The sequence below is a fragment of the Trichoderma ghanense genome, assembly GCF_004382785.1.
Source record: "Trichoderma ghanense strain CCMA-1212 chromosome Unknown scaffold_2, whole genome shotgun sequence".
In the NCBI taxonomy this organism is placed as follows: domain Eukaryota; kingdom Fungi; phylum Ascomycota; class Sordariomycetes; order Hypocreales; family Hypocreaceae; genus Trichoderma; species Trichoderma ghanense.
The window spans coordinates 2,053,843-2,079,495 of record NW_027395665.1 but is presented as its reverse complement, the minus strand read 5'-3'; the positions used below and the strand labels follow the sequence as shown (position 1 = coordinate 2,079,495).

Below are 25,653 nucleotides of genomic sequence, written 5' to 3'. Positions count from 1 at the left end.
AAAAAAAAAAAAAAAAAAAAAAAAAAAAAAAAAAAAAAAAAAAAAAAAAAAAAAAAAAAAAAAAAAAAAAAAAAAAAAAAAAAATAAAAAAAAAAAAAAAAAAAAAAAAAAAAAAAAAAAAAAAAAGAAAAAAAAAAAAAAAAAAAACCAACAACAATGAAGAACCCGACAGTCGGGCACGCCCTCGCCATGGGCCTTGCCGCCAGCTTTGCCGCGGCCAACCCCTTTTCTTTCCCTCTTCCTGCCGACAACTCCACTTGCACCACCACGAGCTGGGTTGATCTGGCACCCCCCGCCGCCGTCGCTTCACCCACAGCCGTGACGGTGACCAAGTACTCGACCGTGGTGTACCAGCACACCGCCGTCGACTGCGGCGGCTGCGGCCATCTCCAGGTCGCCACCCGTGTCCAGGACTCTCTCCCCGTCGAGACGGTCTCCCTTGCAGGCGCGGCGACCATCACCAGCGGTTACTGCGCCGGCCATGGCTTCTTCCCCTCCATCATGGAGAACCGCGAGCACATGAGGCGCCACTTCGAGATGGTTGACCCGCTCGAGTACGACGCCAACGACGGCGACTCGGGCGTGCTCATCCAGGGCGACGATGACGACGAGGACTGCACGGCCAGCGTGATGGAAGGCCCATTCTTCATTGACATGAACGAAACCAGCGTCGCCTTCATGACCACGGTGACTCTCACCAGGACCATCAACTGCGGCAGCTGCACCAATGCTTCTCCTGTCCCCCTCCGGGCCAGGCCCCCGCCGCATCTCGGCCCCTACAAGGCAACCACGACAATCGACGCGCCCTACAAGACGACCGAGCTCATCTGCGGCAAGACGCTCCACACGGATGCCGTCGAGGGCAAGAAGAAGAAGAAGAAGCAGTCCAAGTCCAAGAAGCCCAGCAAGACCAAGCCGCCCAAGAAGACCAAGCCCACGCCCACCGTGACCGAGACCTGGCCGCCGCCACTCGAGGTCCACACGGTGTACGGCAAGGGCAGGACGACTGCCGAGTGCTTCTACAACTATGCCCTCTATCCGGATCGCCTCGACCACACTCGCAAGATCTGGACGTCAACTTTCACCTCTGTGGCGCACAAGAAGTGCGATCACTGTGGGTTGATCTGGTTCACGGCCCCGTATGATCCGCCTGTCCCTGAGTCCGTCTTCACGACCACTGTGTTCAAGAAGGGGCGCAAGACGGCGACGGCGATGGCTTGCTCAGATTAGGTGGTGGTTTTGCTTCGTATAGGCGGTGGTGTGAGATAAGAGGGGAGGGGAGGGGAGGGGGGGGTCCGAACTTTTTGCGTGATGAATGATAGCAGTGCGTTGGGAGTTGGATGACGGAAATTTTGGGTTTTCTTGTGTAAATTTCGTTGGAATAAAGGTTGTTTTCGCCATCATCGTATACCCCCTGAGTGCTTCTACTTGTCGAACGAGGTGGAGCAGCGGCAGTACTGAGTCATAGTGGTTAAGATTGAATGTAATCAATTTTTTTTTTCGTGCAATAACGTTTGCCCTCTTCATCTCTGTCTCATCGTTGTGCTCCCGTTCAGGCTGTCCTCCGACTTCAACGTCGATGGTGGCGTGGCGCTCTTGGCCAGTAGATTCCTCGTCACGTCGATGCGCCAGATGGCCGGGCCCCGTTCCTGGTCATGGCGTCTGTTAGACTCGACCCATGTGCGGATCTGGCCACGGACTTCCTTGTTCGACGTGACGGTGATGTTGCCCGTGGCCCAGCCGTACATGTAGATGCTGAGCTTGGAGCTCTTGAAAGCGCCGCACTTGGCGACGTCGAGGGCAACCTGGGGTAGCCGTCCGTCTGCTACCGCCCGGTCCACCGTTGCCATTGTCCACGTCTCTTTGAGGATCTTGATGGGGATTTGCAGACCCTCAGGGAGCTCGTGAACTGAAAGCTGTGCAAAGCGTTTGCGGATCTCCTCGGCTGACATATCGCGAGTGTCGACATCGCCAAAGGGCACCAAGAGTCTCCCGCGCTCCCTTTCCGTTGCGGTTCCGACGGTGCTGAGGACCTGGTGGAAGTGCTCTGCTGCTTCCTGCGTGCAGACGAGGTTGCGGCCCTGCAGGATGGGATATAGCGCGCGGACCATGACGCCGCCGTGTTGCCTCTCCTCTTCAATTTGCAGCCGCGTTGTCTGGGCTTGCCAGGGCTGGGGTTCCAGCTGGAGGTGGGTGATGTCTGAGATGAGGTCGACGAGGATGGTGTGGTCCATGTTCAGGGTGTCTGTCAGGCCATCGAGTTCGTCTCCGATGAGGTTTTGTATGGCGTCTTGGAGGGGAGGAGGTGGTGTTTTCATGAAATCGCTGCTGCCATCTTCGACGATGATCTCGACTAGGGGATCGATGCGGCATATCTGATCCAAGAAAATATCGACATCCTCGTTTTCTCCCCTGCTGAGATTCGGAAAGACAATGCGTAGACGGGGAATTCGATATTCATGCCGGTTCATCTTGGCCGCAGCAACGAGCCGCTTCACCTGCTTGGCGAGAGGCGTGTCCTCCCACTCTTCCGGGTCGACGACGTCCCCAAGGCTGTAGTCGCCCCATGCCCAGCCGCAGTCGGTCATTTGCCGCGCCAGCCTGTCCGCCTGGAGCCACCGAATGTCGAGCCACTCGGTTCCCCCCTGGACCACGTCGACTTCCACCTTGGCCTGCTCCTTGAGGGTCCTGTTGACGCGCTGCTTTTCCCTCCCGTCGCCGGCGATCTGCGAGACCTGCTTCTTGCGGTCTTCCTTGGCCGACCCCTGAAACGCCTGGTCGATGCCGAGAAAGGAGCGGCAGCGCTTGAGGATGTCCCAGTGGACGGCGGCATGCTGTACGATGGTGGCACTGGCCACGAGCTTTCTGTTGAGCAGATTCAGTGCGTCTTCGTCTTGCTCTGCGTCCACGAGCTCGTATTCCACGAGTTTCAGGAGGTCGTGCTCCTTGCGGAGCTTGCGGATGAATGCGGGCAGGCCCGTCACGCGGGGGCTCTTGACCTTTTGTTCGACGGCCTTGAGGAAGGTTTCAACTTCTGGTAGGCAAGTCTCACACACATCGATGTTCCTGTAAGTGTCTCTCAACATCAACTGCTTGGTAGCAGCAAGGTCGCCATCTTGACTCTTATGCTGGGCGGGAGAATCTGTATCCTCCCGGGGGTTTGACCCCATGATGATCAAGTCCAGGGAGTCCAAAACAGTGTTTACCTTTCACACGTGCGGTTTCAAGACCAATCTCTAGCCATCGTTGTTGATATTCGCACCGCCCACGGAATCAGCCTTGCATGAAGGGTTCACGGGTTGTCGAGTTGTGGGTGCCTAATTCGTACTGTGCTACGGACTATCCTTGTGCCGGAACCGAGCCGCTTCATTACAGAGTAGTGCTTCCTTGAAACCCCGGGACGCTTGAGAATGCTTCACGCAAAACTATATTCTGGAGGAATTGCTTCTGACACTGCTAGGAGGATTCAGGATCATTTCTTTGCCACAAGTTGAGTCTTACTCGACGCCAGTGAACGATCATGTAGCCCAGACTACAGTACAGGACCGTAAAGACATGTTTGCTGCTCCATTCTCTAGCAAGTCCAGGTACGAGCAGTACTACTCCGTAGTATGTAGCATGGAGCATGGGACAATTGTAATCTGGCCCACCGACTAACAAACGACGGCATCACGGCCTTGATTCGTCCACCAAAAAGTGACGTGGTTCAGCATCCATCCTCCTCCTGCGCATCTCGTATGCACCGTGCAGACGTTTCGAATAAATAAACTCGTATTGCAAAGCAAAGTAGAGCATTCGTCACTCATCAATCACCATCAAATCATCAGCAACTGTACACTAAACAGGTCTTTCCCTCCTGCAGCTGTGCCCATCCTCCAACCTGCAAGTGGCCTCCCTAATCCACCACTTACAACAACTTTTCACAAACTAGCCCTCGCATCTTCTCCATGCATTTTTTGCCACTCCCTCGACAATCATTCCCACGAACAATAATACCTCGTCTCCATATACACCCCCACCATCTCAGCTTCCAAGGCACGAAGAGCAAGGAAGAAGACGAAGTGAAAGAAAAAAAAAACTCTTCGTGTCCCTTGCATATCCGGTGTAACCCCAAGCGTTGCAACCCAACTTCTCCTCCAACAGCAACACCGTCGGCACCACCACCAAAAACCTTTGTCCGCTCTTGTCCGCTCTAGTCCGCCCAACTAATCGTGACCACGACAAGTCGACCACTTCAGAGCCAACCAAATCGCCTCTTTCCACGTGGCTCGCTCTTACTGTAGAAGAATCTGTTTGTGCCAGCTCATCAATGACTCGAGCCGGCATCCGATCACTCCGCTGCAGCTCGCCTCGCCTCACTTTCTCTACCTAGGTATCTTGGTGTCTGTGTATCGTGTGCCTCTTACAAACAACAGACCTGTGGCATGCATGCTGCAGTGTACAGTACCTTGAACCACTCGGATCCTCATCCGTCTGAACACCCCCCATCCACGACGACCATGTACAGCTGAGTACATGATGAGGGGGAGTCAAAGGTTGCTTCTGTTCCTAGTTAAACGTCCGGTGCAATCGGAAGCCTTGGATGGCAAGGAGAAGAAGAAAAAACTGTAACCTGCATTAGCTCAAGGCACGCCCGGAGCTGCAACCGAGGTGTCAGCTCGGCGCCTTCATCCACAACCAAGCTGTGATGCTGACATTAGGCAGACAAACATCGAATCCACGAAACCAAACTGAAAAGGGTGAGCATCACCCGGCCCTATTCGTCAAATAGAACAGAAACAAAACGCTCTAGAGCGGTTCGGAATACCAGATTAGGCAATCATAGCAACGAAGCAATAGGTAGGTCGACCGTAGAGAGCAATGTCGTTCGTTGAACAAGTTGGCTACGGAAAGCAAAACGCCACGGCGTCTGCTCTAGCCTGCTGTCACCAAGTCATTCACACGTTCACAGGGACGGGAGATTCCGACAAGGACAAACGGCGAGCTGAAGCAAGCAAGGTGATTGGATGGACGTCAAAGTTGGTGCAACGCCATACAACAGCTTGCGCCATTGTTTCGAACAAAGTCTATTTAAGCTCAAGTCAATCACTAGAAGAACCGGGCAAAACAAAACAAAGAAGGTCATCTTCTATCAAAGAGCAATAGACATTCCAGATTATATATATATATAGAGATATATAGAAAGAATCGTAATATATATATATAATAGTAAAAAGATAAAAACGGATTTCAACTAATAACTTGCGTGCAGGTCCTTGTCCATAACGTCTCTGTCATCGTTGGACAAACCCGGGGGAATCCGTAAAAGCCACATAACCAAACACCGTTAGATTTGTCAATTCTCCACGTTAAAGAACCTCCTCCTAAGCCGGAAGCATGCATCAAATCCCAGACCCATCCCAACTGCTTATTTTCTCTATAGCCCCCGTTCCTCGTTCTCGTCTTCCAGTGAAAACTCGCAGCTCTAACCCTGGTAGTCAATGGTGACGATGATGGAGGTCTTGCCGGGGGCGAGGTTGAGGCCCAGGCCGTCGAGGGCCTCGGTGCCGGCGGTGAAGGCGTTGTCACCCTTGCCGCCGGGGAAGATGGTGGAGCAGGTGCCGGCAGCGGCGCCGGTTCCGCAGACCTTGAGGCCGGGGATGGTCATGCCGGCAGCGGCGGCGACCAGGGAAGAGGCGTCGGCGCCGGACCAGCCGCCGTTGGACATGTTGCCAAAGTCGGCCTCGACCCAGGTGGAGGCGAACTGGCCGATGGGGGTCAGCTCAGGGCCGCCAGCACCGCAGGCGCAGCCGACCTGGGAGTTGGTGTCGACGGCAACGACCTGCTTGCCGCCGGCGGCGACGTCGAAGGTGATGGCCTGGTTGCCCTTGAAGAAGCCGTTGATGCCGCCATCGGGGCCGATCTTGTTCCAGCAGAAGCACGTGGTGTCGTCGCCGGCGTTCTCAAAGACCATGGTGTACTGGTACTCGTCGACCAGGCTGTTGTCGACGGTCATGATGTTGCATCCGTAGCTGCCGCTGGCGCCGACGTTGCCCTTGTAGGCAATCTCGGCGGCCGTGGCGCGCTTGCTGTTGCCGCCGCAGAAGGGCTTGACGGTGGCGGAGCCCGTGGAGCTGGGGGCCGCGGCCGTGGTAGAGGCGACGGGGGCCGCGCTCGTGGTGGTGGGAGCAGCCTCAGCGGGCTTGTTGGCCATGACGAAGTCGCCGCGGGCCTCGACAGCAGAGTTGTGGGCGCGCTTGTGGGCGTGGCCGCTGGGGTGGGCAGAGACGCCGAGGGCGGCGGCGAGCAGGACGGAGGTGGTAGAGAACTTCATGTTGGCGGTAGTGGTTTTTTGGAAGGCTTAACGATGCTGGTCTATGCGTATATCCAAAGGAGTGGGCGATCGTCTTCGATGTGATGTCGCACGAGTCGAGGCCGAATGAGCGTCTGGCGACTGAATGCGCGAGGGAGCGAGTGAGTGTCTTGGTTTATAGGGGTCGCGAAAAGGAACGTGTTGGCCACGTCTTGAAAGGAACGCTGGCGATGGTCTTGTCTAAGGAATGACTTTGAAGGCCTGGATCGAGGACGGTGAGGAGGAGAAGAGAGACAGGAAAGGGAGCGGGCGGGAGGTGGGTGTTAATAAGGCAGACGGGCCAGGGGGGAGACAACAGCAATGGAAGCACTCAATGGAGCACCGAGCAGGGATGGGACTGGAAACAGACATAGAGGAGGACAGGGCCAATGGCAGGGGAGACATGGGGAGTCCACCTCACCGTCCTCTCAGCTGCAAGCGAGCACCAGACCAGACGCCGTGCTTGCACTCCTCAGGGCTCTGTGCTGCCTTCCATGTTCCATTAGCGGGTGGCAACCGCCTGGCTCGTAAAGCCGCTGCCCCCTAAAGCCCTCAACCGGCGCCCGATGAAACAGCCCATGATCCCCTAAGAGCCCGGCTAGGAGACCCCTGTCGCGATGCCACAAATCGGCGGCTCAGGAACCACCAGGTACCCGCGGCCTGTCATTGGCTGGAGGGGCGCGAAGGGGGCCCCATGGATCTCGCCGCGTCAGCCCACGTCCAATGCAGCAACGCCATGCTTGAGCAGATGGAGCGTTTGCAGCAAACTGTGGGCGTACAGGAGCGGAGAATTGAAGCCTTCTGTCTGGGCCAGTTCGTTCACAAGTTGTGTAACTTTTTCTTATCGCTTTTTTAAAGTTTCAACGGCAATGCAAACAGTTTACGAAGCCCATTCACGCACGGGAAAATGAAAAGGAAAGAAAAGCTTCTCTGCATTCGTCTCTGTGGACGATCCACGCGTGATCCACGCATGGGTTCGCGTGTTTGTCCACAAACGCCATGTGCGCACCTCATTGCCATGTACTTACCTAGGTATGGAGTCACTCGCACCAAGCTCAGATGAAATGACATGCATGGATGGATGGGCCAATTCATCATCAAACTCAATCAAAGCCACCACTGGGCACCAAAGGACGTTTGCATTAAGAACAAAAAAGCTTGCTTCTGCAGAGCCGAGGCCAATGGCAGCGTCAGTCACCTCTGCCTGCTGCATGACGCTGCTACTCTACCTCGTACTCGTTACTCCAGTCAATTTCAATACCACTCAATCAACTCACCTCCTTGATTCCCACCCCCCGAAAAGGCCCCAAGCAACTCTTCTTCTTCTTCTTCTTCTTCTTCTTCTCTCTCCTCTACGCCAAGTCCAATCTTCGGCGCTTGTCCTACTACCAACGGTCACTCGAGCTCTCAACATGAGACACCGTCTCTTTTTTTTTTTTTTTTTTCCTCTTCCGTCTCTTTTCTTTTTTTCCTTCTCCCACCGCTCAGCTCATCTCGCTGCCCGCAAAACCAAGGCATCAAGCGACACGCCCACCGAACGCCCCAGGCGCCTTCTGGAATGATGAACCGATCGATTTGCCCTCTCTTCCTCCCGTCTCTCATTGTCTTCTCCCTTTCCCCTCACACCCCCCGTAATAGTCAATATACCTGTACCAGTAGCATCGCAGCTTGGACCAGAACCCGGTTACGAGGGAAATGAGACACCCCTGTGCTTGTAATTTCGCTGCGGAAATCGAGCCTTGTCTGCATCGGGCTACCCGGAGAAAAAAAGCCAAGTCCAACGGCTAAAAGAGAAGCGACATTAGAAGCTGAAGGCCAACCGCCAGCTGTGGGCGGTCAAAGCCGGCAGATTTCTTTCAACCTTGTCGTCCTCTCTTCACGACAGCCTTGGTCACATCCATGTCTTTTGCTGGCCACGAAGCTGTCAATAGGTAATAGCGACACGACAGAGAAAGCTTCCTGCAAGCCAGGTGTCATGGTGTTTTGTCTCGCCTATTCACAGCAATCTCGCTCCCTCGGCTGTCGTATTGAATCTCGTGATCTCTATACGGGGTGCCGAGACTGCCCAGAAATCAATCGAATCGCAGCTGTTCTGACTCGTGGCTGCAAATCCGCGCCATCATGTCAAGCCAATTCTGATTCAACCGCATCACACACCAGGACCGGAGCAAAAACCACAAACAATTCATTCCAACCATCTTCCATCCCATGACAAGTGCGCCATTCTCACGCATGCACCTTGCTACAAACAGCTTCTCCGCGGTCTCAAACTCACGAGCATCGGATCATCGGAACATGTCGATCATATACCTAAGGTATGTAGCATGTAGACAAAGCACCACCACCTGTGGTGATATCCCCCCTCTCCAGCTTCTATTCTTATCCCATCCCCTCCCCTCCTCCTATTTCCCGTATCCAGGCCTCGAGTATACTGTATTCCAAGTCCCAATGCCCAAACTCCGTAAAACCAAGCACAGCCCCCCTAAAGAAAGAAATCTAGATCCAAGACCACAAGCCCACATACCGCCTCTCCGGCCGGCCAGCCCCCCCCTTACTCCCCAGCCCCCCAGCCTCAGCCCCCGATCCGCGTCAGCTCTTCCTCCCTCTATCCCGCAGAAATCCCCCTCTTTCGGCACTTCTCCTCACGGGCCCAACATTCGACGACGACCACTCTCGCGGCTTGATTTCTTGTTTCCTTTTTTTTTCTGCTTCTAGAACCCCCCCTATTGCCATCTCTAAGGAATATCGCAGGGATAAGTGATCGTGACTGTACATACTAATCTGGATTCATGTTCCGAGTTCCGAGGAGAAACTGCCGCTGCATCCACATGCATACGAGTACAACCATGTGCACTGTCTCAGACACTTATGATTAATGCCAAGTACGAATCGAAATCTAAGCACCCGTCACGACTATCTATGACGAATGTAAAATGCCAATGAGTGTTGTAACATGGGCAATTGTTTGCTGCCCTACAAGTCCGTGTTCACCATCAAGCCAGATGCTGGTCAACCATGCAACAGACACAGAAGATGTATATTGCCTCTTTGTGAAACCACGCAAAAGGCATCGAAGCTATCCTTATAAGGCTGATGAGGCTGAAAGAGTCTAATAGAGAGTTATAAAGAGAGCATGTAGGGTATGTGGTATACCCGAGGAACAGACAAACCGTACAAGACCTCCCGCTGCATCCCGTATAAGCCATACAAAGTGTTAGCCAAAATGGATCCAACCATCCTTCACGCCCCGACGCATAGTCCAAGGGCATGAGGCCACAACCTCATCCTAGGTCAGGGGTGATTGAGTAGGTAGAGGGAGTAATGGACTGGACACTGTCAACCCTCGGAGGCCCCCGTCTATGCTCTCTAGGCATATCCAACAATTGTTGCAACACTGCCAACGGCATCACCTCCTCCTTCTCGCATACCCAATCCAAAGCCAGCTGCACCACGTTCCGGGTCTCGCGATAGGTCAGATCGCTGTTCGCCAGCCGATGCAAGCCAACATCGTTCAACGGAGCCATCTGCACTTGACCACGCTCCAGCGCCCGCGCAAGGCACTTTCGGATCAGGTTCGTTCTGCCGTACCTCGTCGGAAACGTATACCTGAAAGAGAGGTTGAATCGCAGTCTGGGCATCCCTTCCTGCGTCTTGAACGAACCAAATGTTAGCTGCATGCACCCGGTTGTCGCAAGGGAATTGCAATTACCCTGATCTGTGGCAAAGCTCCGTCGACCCAATTGACGTGACCGCCCTTGCATGCGAAGAAGATCACTCCTTGTCTTCGGGGACTTGTGAGATGCTGTAGAATGACAGACGGCCACTGCGCATGCTGCGCTATCAAGCTCATCTGGCTCCAGAGGAAGGGAAGGTCGTTAATGAGCAAAACGGCGCCCCACCGGTGGCACACCTCCAGCATCTTCTGGTCGATGAGTGCTGCGCTGATGATCTCTGTTTTCATCGTAAAGGAGCCGACCGATATCCTCATGAGAGGAACCTGCAGATGGTCGCAAAGCGCTTCCACCGTCAGCGTCTTCCCCGTGTCCGAAGGACCATGGAGCAGGACTGGTGGAATCCCATGTTAACGCCCTCACATCATGCAAAACACACGCAAAAGCTCTGCGCAGATTGTGAGCTGGTGCACTTACTGTTGAGCGCTCCTCTTCCACCTGGTCCACTGCCGCGGAGACCAGGAGCCGACATGGCAACGTGGGGAATCACAGACGTGCGCATCAGCTCCTTCGCATGCTCCTCAAGCATCAGATAGTCCCAAGCTTGGCCATCCCACTTGACTTCTTGGATGCCATCCACGGGAAACTCGAACCAGCTCCAATGAGCGAGGGAATACCCGGTGATGGTGGGATGGAATATCATCGACAACGTCTTCTTCGCCTCCTTCAGCCTTTCCCTCGTCTTTCTTTGGCACTCATCACAGATACCTGCGTTGCCTTCGCCATCTCCATGTGTGCTGCCTGCGCCTTGCACACTATGCTCGCCGTCTCTGCCTGATTTGCTGCCTGTGTTCTGTTCGCTGTCGTCAGCTGCCTCGCTTAAAAGAAGATCCAAAAGATATCGAGGTGATCTGCCATTGATGAGGAAGCCGGTGACGTTTGAGTCGTCCTGTGCATGCACCCCCTTGGCCACATCGCGAGCCCCATGAAGCAAACATAGGCTCCGCAGTGTCTCGCCATCGATCATAATCCTGTCCTGCTGCAGATCGAGCTTGCCGCCCAAAAACTTCCTGTAGGCTACGCCGGTAAACAACTTGTGGTGTGCCCGTCTTCCTTGCAGCGAGAGATACTTCTTGCCTCGTTCCACGAGCTGGGCACCAAGCCGCGCTTTGTTCTCGTGGTACTCGAAAGGATAACACACAAGGCTGGCGATTTTGACCATGCCAGCGAAATGTTCTATCTTTGTCTCAAGGCTTCCGAGTGCGACCTTGTTGCCGTCGAAGTAGACAGTTTTGCTCCGCACCAGGTAGAACGGGGGTTCGTGCTGTCCACGCTCTTCTTCTGGGATTTTGTATCCTGCCCAAGTCACTAGCGACGTCGTCGGTAACTCCAGGCTGTCACCAGTTCGAGAGTAGACGATTGTAGATGGGCTAAAGATTGCCCAAAGATGAGCGTAGTCAATCAACCCGCTGCCGATCTGAAGCCGGAGCTCCTTGTTGAATTTGGCGTATTCGGCCTCCAAGAAGTCAATCAGAAGCTTCAGACTCTTCCTTTGAACAACATGCGTCTCCCCTCCGTGGCCCTATGCACAGGGGGGTCCGTCGCGTGCCTCGGTCTTCGTCAACCAGTCGTGATGGCTTCTCATCGCCCCCAAAGAGCTATCGAGTGATACTGAAGTCAGTACGAGCCAACCATATGCTTAGGAGTATGCACGTGCGATATATGGTACACTCACTGAAACAGATAAGAAGGATGGATGATAGTCGTCTGAGTTAGAACCATATGGGGATCCTCCACGAACAGCAGCCGCAGACATTGTCTCAAGGGTTTGCTCCAAATCATGACACCGGTAACACTGACACTACAATGTATCTCGGAGTCGGCGCCGTAAACAACAGCAAAGACGGTGTCGTCGTCTTTCCGCATCTGTTCACCGCCATCAGCTGACACCTCATGCTCCACAAAGGTTCTCCGTCCCGATGAATCCACCACGGCCCTGAGGCGTCGAAAGTTCAGCCGCTCGGACGGGCTTGGAGACGGAGGTGTATGTTCAACGAGAAACTCAGACAGGGTCAATGGAGAAGGCGACGCCAGGTCCGAGAACGAGTCAGACGATCCATGCATTGAGACGGAGACAACAGAGCTGAGATGTCCAGTACTGCCAACCATGATTGCTGCACGTTTATCAGCTCGGTCTCCGACGTCATCATCGTCTGATGGAGTCTTTCGCTTTGACGAAGGCCAAGACAGAATCATGGGATCGGTATCAGCAGAATGGAGGCTGTTGTATGGCGTCAAAGTCCTCTCCTGTTCCCGGGCGTCATCTTCCCAAGGCTGCGGTCGGCGCTGTGCATCTCGGTGGACGTGCTTGCTAGGTACCATGGTTGGACCGGGGAGGAGATGATAGAAGTAGCATGAAAAGACCAAGATCTTCGGTTATTTCCGTAATATATGAAGTTAAAGAAACCCGGCAAGGAAAGCTAAGGTTGTGCTCGATACAGATAGTATTGATGGGTGTCGGTAAAAGCTCCAGTCTCCAGAGAGGCCTTGGAAACTGGATTACTGGATTCAACAAGATGGAGATGTAAACTCGGAACAGAACATGAGAAGAGAGAAATGCCCTGTACGGTAAGTACTACCTACCTTGGGTATAGAGGGGCCGCTTGGATGGCAAGAGGCGTGGCTGCTGGTGATGCCTTGCCTCTTGACCTTTCTTGAGCAGGTGGCCTGCTGAATCTATGTAAGTTGGCCCTCCACACTTGCTTCATGTAGAGCTTGGAATCCTCCCGACCTACCAATCCAGTGCCTACCTGGTGAATTATGGCCTACTTTTGTATCCCTGCATATGAGCAGTTCACCTGTATCTCTTTCCGATAAGTGAGACGCCGTATGGGCAAGTGGTGATGGCAGCCGTGGTCTCCCAGGTGACGCCGTATTCGGCCTGTTTGTTGTGGGCGAAACTGGCTTCATCTCCAATCGCTAAGAGAGATGAATGTACGGCATGATACCAGCTCCAGTATACTGCCACTTTCTGCAGCATGATATTATATCATACGAAGCCCTCCCACACCGGACCCGCCCGTTATCACCCATGTACGACGATAGAATGCGGCTTCTAGATGCAGGCAATGGTGCATCCGTCGTACCTCCTTGCTCCGCCCAGTCGCAGACCGCCATGTGCTCTTCCTGATGACCTTCATAGGCTGCAGCGCTCTGGTTGCACACACTTGACGAGAATCTGCAACGCATGATAACTGGCTACTCGCATGCATATCTCGACTCAGGCTGCGTACGCTTGAGAGCTTGCAGTCAAGCTCGAGCGTATCAAAGCAATGCTAAGCCCCGGATCCGATCATGGGCAGCTCAAGGGTTGGAATCATACATCTATCCGACAGACAGCAGCTACGGCACGACAATTCTGCTTTGCGGCCCAAGCACGCGACCAATGCGAGGCGACGATGCAGCTGTTTAATCAACGGGCAGCAGTCGAAATGCGCGGGCTTGAGGCTCTGGAACCCACCGTATGTAAAATCAACCTCGTCAGCGCCCAACCGCTTTTATTAGCCACCTGGTTGCCTAAGCTCACCATTCATTCCATCACGATAAAGCGATGACCTCACTCATCCATGGATGTCGGGACGAGTACATGGAGGCTACCTGCCGTCCCCCGCCTGGGCCGCTGCATCGCGGCCGTCTTCAGCTGGTCGCGCCGCCTCGCTAAAGGCACCCGGCTGAAGAAGCGCTAAAGCCCGGAACAAAAGTCGCTGCTAGGCTGCTACGGGCATGGCACTCGGCCGTCATGTTGCGTCATGCGGGGTGCTAGTGCTGTCGCTGTACCTCCCTAACACCGATAAGATGTCTACTGGCTGTGAGAGCCGTCCTATCGGCTAATGCACGACCTGGCCATGACAAGAAGCTTAAGCAGAGCTAGGCGCTGTCCCTTGGCGAACAAGGCCTCGATGGCTCGTGTTGGTCCCGGCGCCATACAGGGAGGTGGTACAGGTGCTCCGTAGGTACCTGACCTCTAGGGCACTGATCGATCGCTGAAGAGTGACTACTTGGTTTCTTCATGCAGCTGTCAGGTTGCCCTGCTTCTTCTCCCTTTCGCCGTCACGCGGTCGCTTTTCCGCAGGCTGCCCTCGCTTTCCCATTGTTTCCGGCCTCGTTTTTTCGGGGAGCGTCTTTGATTCTCCGTCTCTCAGCTCTGCTTCGCGTACCTACGGTCCATTGATAGGGGCCGTGAGGCTTTGGGGCCATCTGCTGCTGCTGCTGCTGCTCGCGCTGCGCGTCTCTCACCGTCTCGAAAACCGCCGTCACCATGCCTCGCAGCAACCGCTGGCGCAACATTGATCGCCTGCTTGGCTTCGACAGGCATGGCTATCAATCTCGCCGCCAATGGGTTCACGAAGAGGAACAGGCCCGTAAGTCGTGACGCCTTCAATGGCCTCGAACCCTTCACCTCGTGCCCCTCCGGCCATCCTGCTAACAGAACCCCTTGCCCTCCTGCTCCAGTGCTCCCGCGTCTGCACAATGAGGAGATAGACTCTGCCATCCCGCCGGTCGACGTTACAAAGGTGTGCCTCCGGCTACGACACCTGGTCCAGGAATGCGTGCCGTGCGAAATGGAGGAGAGCCGAATCACGGCCCCCCATAGCCGCATCCTCACGCCCCACGTCATTCGAGCTGCCAAGGAAGCAGGCGGTCAAGAGCACAAGGGCTGCGTGGTACGTGACGGCTGCATACATGCCACTCGCTCAGGAATTGGGGTCATGGCATATTGACAAGGCCTAGGTCTATGCTTTGCTCGTCAATCAACGCTGGTTCAAGCACGAAGCCAATGCTGAGCTCTGGGATGCTGGTCTGCATCACCTCAGAGCCGAAGCTTGCGGTGTCATTGCCAAAGCCCTGTACGTGATCTAAGCAGATGGCCTTCATGAATGACTATTGCTTGGACCCGGTGCTAACTATGGGAACACCAGCATCGAGGAAGAGGAAGACACTGCGTATCTGCTGCACTCGGTGCTTCTGCGCCGATACTCGTACATTGCAAACGGCGCCCCGACGCCCCCCGTCAACGTCATCGAGAAGGCTGTCGACTTGCACGCAGTCCGAGTCATTGGCTCGTCGGGCTACCAGAAATGCATCAGCTATCTCTGGCGCGGCTGGCTGGTGCAGGACGAGAACGACCCGGCCGTCTTTGTCGACTATAATGACAAGGATAATCCCAACTTCCTGGTCCATATGGATCCGGATCGGATGCGAAGCCCCAGGAACCAGAATCTCGCCCAGCTTTTGTTTTCGCTCGTCTACCTCGCCCTCTTTACCATTGCTATCAACACCGTCAACGCTACTGGCGTGATCGATATCGCTGAAGGAGCCCTCTATATTTTCACCCTCGGCTACGTCTGTGATGAGCTTCTCAAAGTTTACAAGGCTGGATATCACATCCTGGGCTTCTGGAATGCCCTCAACGGTACGCTATACGCATTCTTGACGGCGTCGTTCATATTCCGCGTCGTCGGCCTGACGTTCGCGGAGAACACCGACGGCCGTATTCACTACAGCACACTTGGATACAACATTCTGGCCTTTACCGCTCCGCTCTTCTGGTGCCGGCTCTTGCTCTACTTGGACAGCTTCCGATTCTTTGGAGCCATGCTTGTTGTTCTTAAAGTAATGATGAAGGAGTCTATGATATTCTTTGCCCTGCTCATTGTCATCGTTATCGGCTTTTTGCAGGCCTTCATCGGTCTGGACCTCACTGACGACAACGTTGCTGATGATGTCTGGTTCATCGTCGAGTCTATGGCAAGAGCCCTTCTCGGAAGCCCTGAGTTTGACGGCTTTGATGGCTTTGGACCTCCCTGGGGCGCGGTCTTGTATTACTGCTTCACATTTATTGTCATGGTATGTCCCCAGCATGATGCGTCCGACTGAAACGCTGGCAAATGCACAAACTAACAACTGCACCAGGTCATCCTCCTCAACATCCTCATTGCCCTGTACAACTCTGCCTACGAGGACATCTACGAGAATGCGGATGACGAATATCTGGCGCTGTTTAGCCAAAAGACGATGCAGTTTATTCGCGCGCCAGACGAAAACGTTTACATTGCTCCGTTCAACTTGATTGAGATTGTCATTTCCGCCCTCTTTGAGTGGTGGATGCCCAAGAAGTCGTACGAATACCTCAACGATTGCGTCATGGGTGTTCTGTACTCGCCACTGCTCTTCATCACGGCATTCTTTGAGATTCGCACAGCCTATGCTATCCGTCGCAATCGGGCTCGCGGTGAAGCGGACGACGATGTCGTTGAAGAGTGGGAGCAGCTGGCAGACGAAGTTGACTTTGGTGCTGAAGGATGGGCCAAGAAGTGCGAGGCTGTCAAGCCCAACATGGAAGATGACCCGGCCGTTGTTGAGGTTAAGAAACTTCGAAGTGAGCTTGCTGGGTTGAAGTCCATGCTGGCTGAGATTAGCGAGCACGTTCAGTTTCCAATGACGAGCCAGGATACCAAGATCGGAGACGGTAGTGCCTTTGGCGACTTCAAGCCTTCCTCGGAAACCACGCATGAGGGAACAGATCATACCGTGGGCACCGGCAAAGACGTGGCGTATGAGCAAGCAGGCACATCGGACAGTGCGCAGGCAGACCAGCACAGCTTGATTGACCTGACGGATCCCTTTGTGGGCTCTACCAAGCTGGACCAAGATTCTGCACAGCCTGTCAAGGATTCTTCGAAGCCGGTTGAGGATGCCAGAGAGGGACCCAAGGATTCGGCAGAAACGATCAAGGATCTGGAGGAGGCAGCCAAAGATACCGACAAGACAGAGCCAACCGAACCGTCTGATGAGTCTACCAAGCCAGTTCAGGAATCTTCGCACCCCGTGGAGGCGGCACCTGAAAGTGAGGATGCAGCAACCGAGGCACTGGCAGACACTTCTAAGGTGCCTGAAGACGAGCCGTCCAAGACACCTGAAGATGCAGCCATTGACCCATCTGAAGATGTCTCCTCAGAGACACCCGAAGATGTTCTGACCGAAGCCCCCGAAGACATGCCTGCTAAAGCACCTGGAGGCGCTCCGCTCGAGGCTCCCGAATATGTTCCGTTTACGGCCCCCGAAGACCTGCCATCAGAGACTCCTGAAGGTATATCGTCCGAGACTCCGGAAGGCGCACCGCTAGAGACGCCTGAAGCCACATCGTCCAAGGCCCCTGAGCAAGACGTGACGCCTGAACATGCCGAACGTGTTGACTCGGAGGAGGCTGAGGAAGCCAGTCCCGAGAGTCCCGCTGCCGGTGAAGCCAAGGCAGAGGGCGAACAATCTCCGGCGCCGACCAAGGCCAAGAGAAGAAGAAGAAAGAAGAACAAGCAGTCTCAAGGCGGCCCGAGCGGCGGCAGCTAAGCAAGCAAACCTGCTCTGCGAAGCGCCCCGCGCGAATTGGCACGAACAGTGCAGCAAAAGAGTGAATATTGTGTGTTTGGTCTACCAAGGACGGCGTATAATACCCAAATGATTCTGATTGGTATGAACACATATGCTTATCCGTGCAGAGATTTTCCTAATACGTCGTGGAATTGAGCTAGGAAGGGGACACCTTGAATGAAGAGGTGGCGCTCAATATATGAATGAATTTGCTGGTTACATTTAGGGAAGCGGTTGCGTTTACGTTATGATTTAGCAAGGAAAAGTCTAATTTTGATTGATTTGTTTTCATGTTATATGTTTGTATGTTGTTGCTGGCGTTAAGCATCCACTGAACGCAAAGAAACTCAATTAATGATAGCTGAAGAAGGTAGTATAACTACCAACCTCTTCCGGCCCGACAAGCCACAGTCCGAGCCCGTAGACCATTTCGTGGCTCAGTCCCAGGTCGTCTGTCAGGTATGGTACTATTTCCTTTACTCGCTGCGTCCAACGCACATATCTTTCTCGGTTATGATCAAAGCCCGACCAGGGATGCCTGCTCCGTCCAAGACACTCGACTGCTCGCTCCCTCCCAGTGACAGCGACCATCAACGCCAGCATGTCCTTGAACCCGTACCACGCGGCGGCGGCAAGAGCGCTTCCGTGACGTCCCACGTCCGACATCATGGCTGGATCCTCGCCCGCTGCGAGCAGGAACTCGACCGACTCTTTGATGGGAGGCACATCTGGGTATAGATTCATGGCCTCTATGAAGAGCAGTGCTTCCAGCGGGCTGCCGTATCGGCCGCCCTTCAAGGGCAGATTTGGGTCTGCGCCGTGTTTGACGAGAAGCTGCATCATCTCCAGTCGAGTGTCTTCGATGGTGGAAGCGGCGGCGACGAGGGCACTCCCGTAGTCGCCGCACTCGACGGCGGCGTTTGCGTCAGCCCCGGCCTTGAGCAGGATCCGGACCAGTTGAGGTCGGTCCCGATAGACGGCTGCGATCAGGGCGTTGCCACATTCGTCGCCGCCCTCCCTATTCACGTCCACCCAGCCTTGCTCCAACAACCACGGTACCAGATGTGGATGCTCCTTGATCGCCAACTGGACCAGACTGTGCGAGGGGTGACGGTCCTTGACGAGAATGTTGATGTCTACCTTGCCCTCCAAGACCAAAAGTGAGATGATGTCTTTGTTGTCTCGGTGTAAGGCGGCTCTCATTGCTGGGTGATGTCCTTCAGCGAGGGCATTGTCCACATTCATCACACGCACCAGAAAGCTGCAGATTGGCGCAGACTCGGCTTTGACTGCAAGCACAAGCGAATTGCAACCGTCTTTGCACTTTTCGAGCGCCATTTCCTCGTCGACTTCATCCGTGTTCCACCAGTCAGGGAAGACGTGGTAGAACCCATAGCGACACATGGTGAATAACGCCATGTCCATGGGTAACAGCTCCTTTTGGCCATCCCACTTGAAGTCAAGGCTCTCGACCCAATTTCTGAAGTAGACGCTGCTGACCTTTGGTGACCCGAGGAATCGCTTCAGACTCCTCACGAGCTTCTCGTCCGCTTCTGCGCTGGCCGCTGAGCCCAACCATTCATCGTACCGCTGGACGTGTTGAGGCCAAGCATACGCAGCGTACTCTTCGAAACTAGCCCTTCTCGGCCCGCTGTAGCGTAAACCCTGCCGAACACTCCACTTGAATTGCATGAGAAACTCGAGCGATGTCCTGGCAGCAAATGCATCGCATGTTTGCACAAACATACCTTTGGACTCGAAATATTCAGCAACTGAGGCATGTGGCAGCGTCCAGACTTGCTTCTGCCCGTCAACCGTCAGGAGATCCTGGCAGAGCGCCAGGATTTCCTGTTCGTGTTGCTCTTCTTTTTGCACCAACGTATCTCCATCGAAGGCATACCGAATAGCTTCCAAGAGAATCTTGGTACTAACCGGCTCAATAGAGCACAGCACCCACTGGACAGCCCGCTCGGCTAACGCCACGTCGTGTACGTTATGTTGTGCTTTGATGTCCGCCCACAGTTGGTCGTAGGCCCCCATCAGATCAGGGGGGATTGTCTTGGCCCACAACCTGACAGCATCATCCGTCACACATGGCTTTAGTCTTTGAACTTGTAGATAAACCCATCGAAACCTATATGTTGGACACTACGTCAGTACTTTTATCTCAAAGAAGTGCCTATGATGTTGTGCAACTTGCATTCCGCCATTTCCAGCCGTAAAAGTGTCCTGGATCAAGTGCTGGATTTCTGCACGGCGGTTCCTAAAGAATCGCGTCGAATAGAGCTTTTCATGGAGGAATTTTTCAATATCACCACGCTGATTGCTGAAGTCGACCGTAATTGTCGACTTGGTGTCAAATGCGTCCATGTACTCCCGATCTGGCCGACTCGATACAAAAAGTTTGACCGGCCTTGAGGCCTCTCCTACCAATTCAAGCAGGATCTCTGCTAGGTTGTATGTCGTAATGTCAGATTCATCCAGAGCATCAAGTATGATAGTAGTCTTCGGATAGAGATTGAGTGAGTCCAGAATAAGCTCTCTGCAATCCCGGTATCCAAAGTCTCGCCCTTCGTGAAGTGCCAGCTCATATCTTTGGATGACATTCTTCTGGATGCGGCCATAGTTGAATGCCTTGTAAGACAGCTGGCGAGCGAGGCTCCTGAGAACAGTGAGAGGATCTTGCATCGACGGCCCCGATCGATTGCAATAGTAGAAGGCAAACCCTTCGTCGTGGGCCGAGGTTTCCAAGGTACCCCTGATGTAATCAATCACCCGAGAAGTGAGATACGTCTTGCCTGTGCCCACTGATTCAGGTTAGAGTAAGACAAAACAGGCAAATTGCGCCACAGAATCTCACCGGTTCCTTTGAGGCAAAGCACTGTCGAAGATGAGGGTATAGATTGCCAATCACGAAAGCCCTCGTGCTGTATCAGCCAATCGCCAGTCCCCGGTGTTCTTGTATCTCTGATGGTGGCGTGGCCTCTTCCAAACTTCTCAGAGCTGATAAAGTCCATCACTTTCTCCAGTCTATCCTTGTCAACCTCCTCGAGAAGCTTGGTGAGGCCGTCATCGGTCCGTGTGGGTGGCGGCGAGAGCTCTTCAAGTCTTGCCAGCACACTTTGCAGTCCTTGGTCCAACTTCTGGTGAGCCTTGGCTTGGCGCGACAACTCACATGCTTGAGCTTCCAGTTGGACCTTTTGCTCCTTCTTGAGCAAGTCTGAGAGGAAGTCTGCAGTTTGTTGGGGCCGAAGAAGGACTTCCAGAGTTTGACCGGCTTTCCCGCCTCTGACCAGCTTGTCAGATCGAGCCAGGAATTCCATGGCCGCAATGTATAAATCAAGAAGTGCGGAGTGCAGGTTCGACACAGCCTCTCCGTCCGTCGTCGATGCTTTGTACAAAAGCTCGTACACCTGGCCTCTGCGGATAATGCGTGTAAACCACTGGATCGTGGCAGCAAGTGCTGCCATTTGGTCGGCTCGCTGAACCGGAATCTACTACCAGTTAGTATTTCAACTTGGAGAGAAATCCAGTAGATTAACAAGGCCACATCGGAGAGATTGAGCAGGTAGAATAAACGAGAGCACATCGGATATATCATAGATCAAAAGCCTTACTTTTAGCAGGGCCTTCCCAGCAGCCCACGGTGCGCTGGTCTCTCGCGGCACGAGCGTTGCAGTGAGATCACCAGCCATGGTGAGAAATTTGACCACGTCGGCGACATATTCGCGGAGGACAATCTTTTGGTTACCAATGCTAATCTTCGTAGGCATTCTCGTGTTGTGAAGCAAAGACTGATTCTGTAGAAGGTCGATAAGCGCTTTGACTTGGTCATTGGAGTCGAGATTTGGGGTGGAGTTGAGCCCATGTTGTTTGATCCATTCATTCGTCTCGTCGTTAACGTTGCGGAAGACTTCTTCCCAGAGATTCAAGGATAGAGTAGAAGCTGTTTCGGGACATGAAGTTGGAGGGGGAGATGGTTCAATAGCTGCGGTAGGAGAAACATCCACGGCGTCCAAGACAGAAGGTGCTGTTATCGTAACCGTGGACAGGCCATGGCACGATGCAGAAGATGAACTGGTAGTTGACTGAGACTTTTCTTCTGAAGAGTTGGAGGGTAGAGGCCAATCAGCAGGTGCTCCGTTGCTGTTTGAAACGGAGGGGATTTTGATAGTCGTGGAAGTTAGAAGTTCGATCGCTGGAGGAGAATGTATATCCTCAATATCCAAAGAAGGGGATAATCCCCCGGTGACTTCAGGACTCGACAAAACTTCACCATCTTCAACAGATGGGGATGTTATGACAACCGGAGACGGTTCCAGAGAAGAAGTAGATGGAACAGAGGTTGATTGAAGCGGTAGAAGAGCATTCTCTTGCGATGTATTGGAATGCAAAGATGCGGCCAATGTACTGATTTGAGGAGAGAGTGAAGGCTGGAGATGCGGCGGACCAAGTTGCGAGCTGCTGCCTCGGGGCGAGGTGGACGACGGCCTCGCAGTTGGCAGAGGGCTTCCACCTGGAGATTTCTTGACAGAACTCCAGATCTTCCCCACGCGCTCCCTCGTCTTCTCTCCGAAGCTTGCCTTTGCTCTGCCCTTCCATCTATCCTTCCATCTTGCCTTGGAGCTCGTGTTGGGCATTGTTCGCTCAATCCTAATTGCAGAAGATGGGGATGGAAGAGACCACTGTGAGCAAGGCCCCTACGAGATGAATCTCAGGGCAGTTGGGCCACGGACTCCAGAGTTGCACAACCCCTACCGCGCGGCAATCGAGGTCGCGTTTGAGCCGCATTTCGCAACGCCTCATTGGCCGTACAGCCACACAGGATGCCTGCAGGCCTCGGAAACATCAGGGCATCATAGCGGAACAGCTTGCCTCTTTGGGCCATTGTAGAGGCATCGAGCGCAACAGCAAGGATTAGGACATTCTCATCAGCTTCCATGATCAAGTAGCAGACATATCTGGATATGCAGGGAAGCTCAGGTTATTGGAGGAGGCCCGATGACTGACTCTTCCATATGATGCCGACCTTGCATTCGACCAGGATGTACCTATGAAGCAGCAGATACATACTGCATCGCGAACATTCGCCAGATTTTTGACAGAATTGAAGGTCAGAGAGAAGAATCTGTAGTAAGAGTCAAGGACATCAAGGATAGCATTAGCCGTATTGCTATCCTGATGATACACGAGTTGGTGGTGTTGCAGTCGACAGGAAGCTCAGGCCAGGGCACCTCAGTTACAGCTCGGGAGTCCGTGCAACTAGAATAGGGTGCAATTGAAGCCCTTCACTGTTCTTTAGCGCCTCACCCTTCTGTAGCTGCCTGTGGGTTTGGTGGCATGGGGTGCTGCCAAACGCCCATCTCTCCCGTCCCTTTGGGCCCTGTACAAGGCTGGGCTGCTTGGTGCTCCGTGCAGCCAAGGTACTGAGTACCTCCTGGTTACCCCCAAATCTGCCCGCCTAGCAATTGACGGCATCGTCACACCTTGGCTTCTTTCTTTCTTTCCTCCTCCTCGATTGCTCTACCTACGACAACTCTCCAAGCCGTCAACACGCGTGATATCGCGGGGGCAGGGCCTACAGGGGGGCAATTGGATCTCTTTGTTCGACATTCTTCCCTGAGCCTCGCTTTTGCGTCATTCGTCATTTCTCGCAGCAGCCCGCGCATTATGGTTTAACAAACCACGAGACCCCCTTCTTCCCTTCGCCTTCTCTTCTCCTCCCTTTCTCCCGTCACGACCTCGACTCTACCAGCCATGGACGACGCTCCGGTCCCCAAACTCTCGGATCTGCTACGGCACCCGGACGACCTCGACAAGATACCCGCGCTAAAGCTCGAGCTGTCGCGCAAGAAGAGCGCCGTCGACGGGCAGCTACGCAATGGCCTCAGGGAGCAGCTCGAGACGACGCAGTCGGGCATGAACGGCCTCAGCGACGGCCAGAAGGCGGTGCAACAGATCAAGGAGGAGATGATGAAGATTGACAAGCTGTGCTCCGAGTCCCAGACCATGATCAAGGACTTTGCCAGCATCAACATGGTGTCGCAGGCGCACCGCAACTTTGGCGCCGTCGAGGCCATGAGGCGCAACCTTGAGACGTTTAACGAACGCCTGGCCGTCGTCGAGCGGATGCTTCGCGAGGACGACGACGACAACGAGAACATGCCGAACCTCCTCCCGTGCCACTACGAGCTGACGCAGCTGCGCAACATACGAGACGACGCCATGGAGCAGATCCAGAGGGCCGAGGACCCGAGCCTGGAGTCGACGCTGGAGGACTACTTCACGAGGCTGGACGATACGATCGACTGGTTTGACGAGCACGTCGGTATCTTGGCTATGAACCTCATCAACCTCGTCGTCAGCGACAACAACGGCCTGGTGGTTCGCTTCGCCGTCGTCATGGAGGCGGAGGAGAAGAGTGACCAGCGCGTCATGGCCCTGCAGGAGGCACTCAAGGACCACGAAGAGATGGCAGCCCGTTTCCAAGGCATCACCGATGGTGCCCGCAAGGTCCGCGGCTACAAGGACAAGTTCATGCAGGCCATCCGGGTCAGCGCGGAGCAGCAGTTCCAGCAGGCTCGGGAGGACTTTCTCGATGACGCCGACGGCCTCGAGTCGGCCATGAAGTGGTTCTTCAACGATCTGAATGCCGTCAAGATTGGCATGACGCCGCTCATGCCGAAGAAGTGGCGCATCGCAAAGACATACGCCGACATCTATCACGTCTTGATGCACGACTTCTTGATCGGCATGGTGGACGACCCAGAAGCCAGCTCCGCACACACGCTGGCCATTGTCAGCTTTCCCGAGAAATACTACAAGAAGATGGCCAAGCTTGGCTTCAAACAGGAAGACCTGGTACCACACGTCATCGACAATCGCGAGGCGGAGCTCGTCCGCGACTTCCGACAGCTCATTATCAAATTCCTCGACGAATGGATCGATCGAATTTTCGAACAGGAGAAGCGTGACTTTGCCGAGCGTAACACCGAGGGCTCCAACTTGGATCAGGATGAGTATGGCTATTTCCGGACCAAGAACCTGGTTGCCCTGTGGAGGATGCTACGTGAGCAGGTCGAGGCGGCCATCAACTCGCAGCGTGCAGACGTGGTCGAGGGTGTTGTTGACGCCATGTTCCTACGGTTACGCAGCCGGCAGCAGTCGTGGCAGCGCATGCTCGACGACGAGGCAGAGCGCTACGAGAGCGGCAGGATCCCCGATCTGGAGGGCTTCCAGGCGCTACAGGACTGGCTCGTGGCCACGGCCAACGACCAGATCGCCGTCATCGACGACAACGAAGAGGAGAACCGGTTGGGCTACCTGTCGAGCTTCCGCCAGCAGTTTGAGCGGAACGTCAGCCCGCAGTACCTCGAGCGCACCGAGCAGGAGCTCAACGCCCTGCGCGACGGCTACGTCGACTTCAGCACCTGGTGCATCCACAAGTTCGCCCACCTCGTCTTCGTCGTCGACTTCAAGGTCGTCATGCCCGACTTCTTCACACCAAAGTGGTACACCAACACGGCCATGAAGCAGATGGTCGTGACCTTCGAGGAGTACGTCGGCGAGTACCGACAGGCTCTCCACCACTCCCTCGTCGACATCTTCATCGAGATCTTTGCCGACGAGCTGCTCGTGCGGTACTTGTCGTCGGTGCGCAACAAGGGGGCCAAGTTCCGGCGCGTCGACCCCTTCCGGGATAAGCTCTTCAATGACATCGCCACTGCCTTTGAGTACTTTTCCAACTTGGCCAGTCCGGAGGTCGCCATGTCCATCAAAGACACGTGGAGAGTCACGGAGCATTTCTTGGCCTTGCTCTCCGTGGATAAGGACTCTGTGGCGGATGCGTTTGCGGCGTTCAAGTCTGCGTACTGGGATCTGCAAATCAGCTGGGTCGAGGCCGTGCTGCGGTCCAGGGACGATTTCGAACGGAGCATGTTGAACGCCGTGAAGGCGAGGGCGGCGCAAATGGATGTAGTGAGAGGCCCGGAGACGGTCATGGCAAAGATTAAGTGAAAAACAACAACACTCGCGGTTACGGAGTTTCTCTACATACATTTGACTAAGTGAAAGGGGCCTCAAGAAGCTTAGAGAAAAAACAATACTTGCAACGTACGACGAGTTTGGTACGCGACTTTGGGTCGGTTCGGCTACAAGGAGAGGGGAAAAGCTTGGGAACATGGTCAAATGAAATGCATGAATGGGGCAGATTCCACCAAGAGA

General features: G+C 54.2%; 7 protein-coding genes across 7 annotated transcripts; 3 read left to right on the top strand and 4 right to left on the bottom strand.

Moving 5' to 3' along the window:
• Window positions 1-156: 156 nt before the first annotated feature.
• Window positions 157-1,230, top strand: CCMA1212_003063 (uncharacterized protein; the record flags this gene model as incomplete). The annotated part of the gene is made up of 1 exon (XM_073700426.1): window positions 157-1,230. One exon carries the CDS (start codon window positions 157-159, stop codon window positions 1,228-1,230), a length of 1,074 nt encoding a protein of 357 aa, XP_073560951.1.
• A 293-nt stretch (window positions 1,231-1,523) lies between these two features.
• Window positions 1,524-3,170, bottom strand: CCMA1212_003062 (uncharacterized protein; the record flags this gene model as incomplete). Its single annotated transcript, XM_073700425.1, has 1 exon — window positions 1,524-3,170. The coding sequence occupies one exon, from the start codon at window positions 3,168-3,170 to the stop codon at window positions 1,524-1,526; it is 1,647 nt and encodes a 548-aa protein (XP_073560952.1).
• A 2,294-nt stretch (window positions 3,171-5,464) lies between these two features.
• On the bottom strand, window positions 5,465-6,313 carry CCMA1212_003061 (Allergen Asp f 4; the record flags this gene model as incomplete). Its single annotated transcript, XM_073700424.1, has 1 exon — window positions 5,465-6,313. The coding sequence occupies one exon, from the start codon at window positions 6,311-6,313 to the stop codon at window positions 5,465-5,467; it is 849 nt and encodes a 282-aa protein (XP_073560953.1).
• A 3,299-nt stretch (window positions 6,314-9,612) lies between these two features.
• CCMA1212_003060 (uncharacterized protein) lies at window positions 9,613-12,209 on the bottom strand (the record flags this gene model as incomplete). Its single annotated transcript, XM_073700423.1, has 5 exons — window positions 9,613-9,981; window positions 10,041-10,396; window positions 10,480-11,584; window positions 11,863-12,160; window positions 12,205-12,209. The coding sequence occupies 5 exons, from the start codon at window positions 12,207-12,209 to the stop codon at window positions 9,613-9,615; spliced, it is 2,133 nt and encodes a 710-aa protein (XP_073561559.1).
• Window positions 12,210-14,320: 2,111 nt separating this feature from the next.
• On the top strand, window positions 14,321-17,409 carry CCMA1212_003059 (Calcium channel YVC1; the record flags this gene model as incomplete). Its single annotated transcript, XM_073700422.1, has 5 exons — window positions 14,321-14,423; window positions 14,515-14,726; window positions 14,794-14,909; window positions 14,982-15,909; window positions 15,976-17,409. 5 exons carry the CDS (start codon window positions 14,321-14,323, stop codon window positions 17,407-17,409), a joined length of 2,793 nt encoding a protein of 930 aa, XP_073561190.1.
• A 372-nt stretch (window positions 17,410-17,781) lies between these two features.
• CCMA1212_003058 (uncharacterized protein) lies at window positions 17,782-22,070 on the bottom strand (the record flags this gene model as incomplete). The annotated part of the gene is made up of 4 exons (XM_073700421.1): window positions 17,782-19,534; window positions 19,583-20,237; window positions 20,291-20,924; window positions 21,048-22,070. The coding sequence occupies 4 exons, from the start codon at window positions 22,068-22,070 to the stop codon at window positions 17,782-17,784; spliced, it is 4,065 nt and encodes a 1,354-aa protein (XP_073561276.1).
• Window positions 22,071-23,187: 1,117 nt separating this feature from the next.
• On the top strand, window positions 23,188-25,446 carry CCMA1212_003057 (Exocyst complex component sec6; the record flags this gene model as incomplete). The annotated part of the gene is made up of 1 exon (XM_073700420.1): window positions 23,188-25,446. The coding sequence occupies one exon, from the start codon at window positions 23,188-23,190 to the stop codon at window positions 25,444-25,446; it is 2,259 nt and encodes a 752-aa protein (XP_073561267.1).
• Window positions 25,447-25,653: the final 207 nt, after the last annotated feature.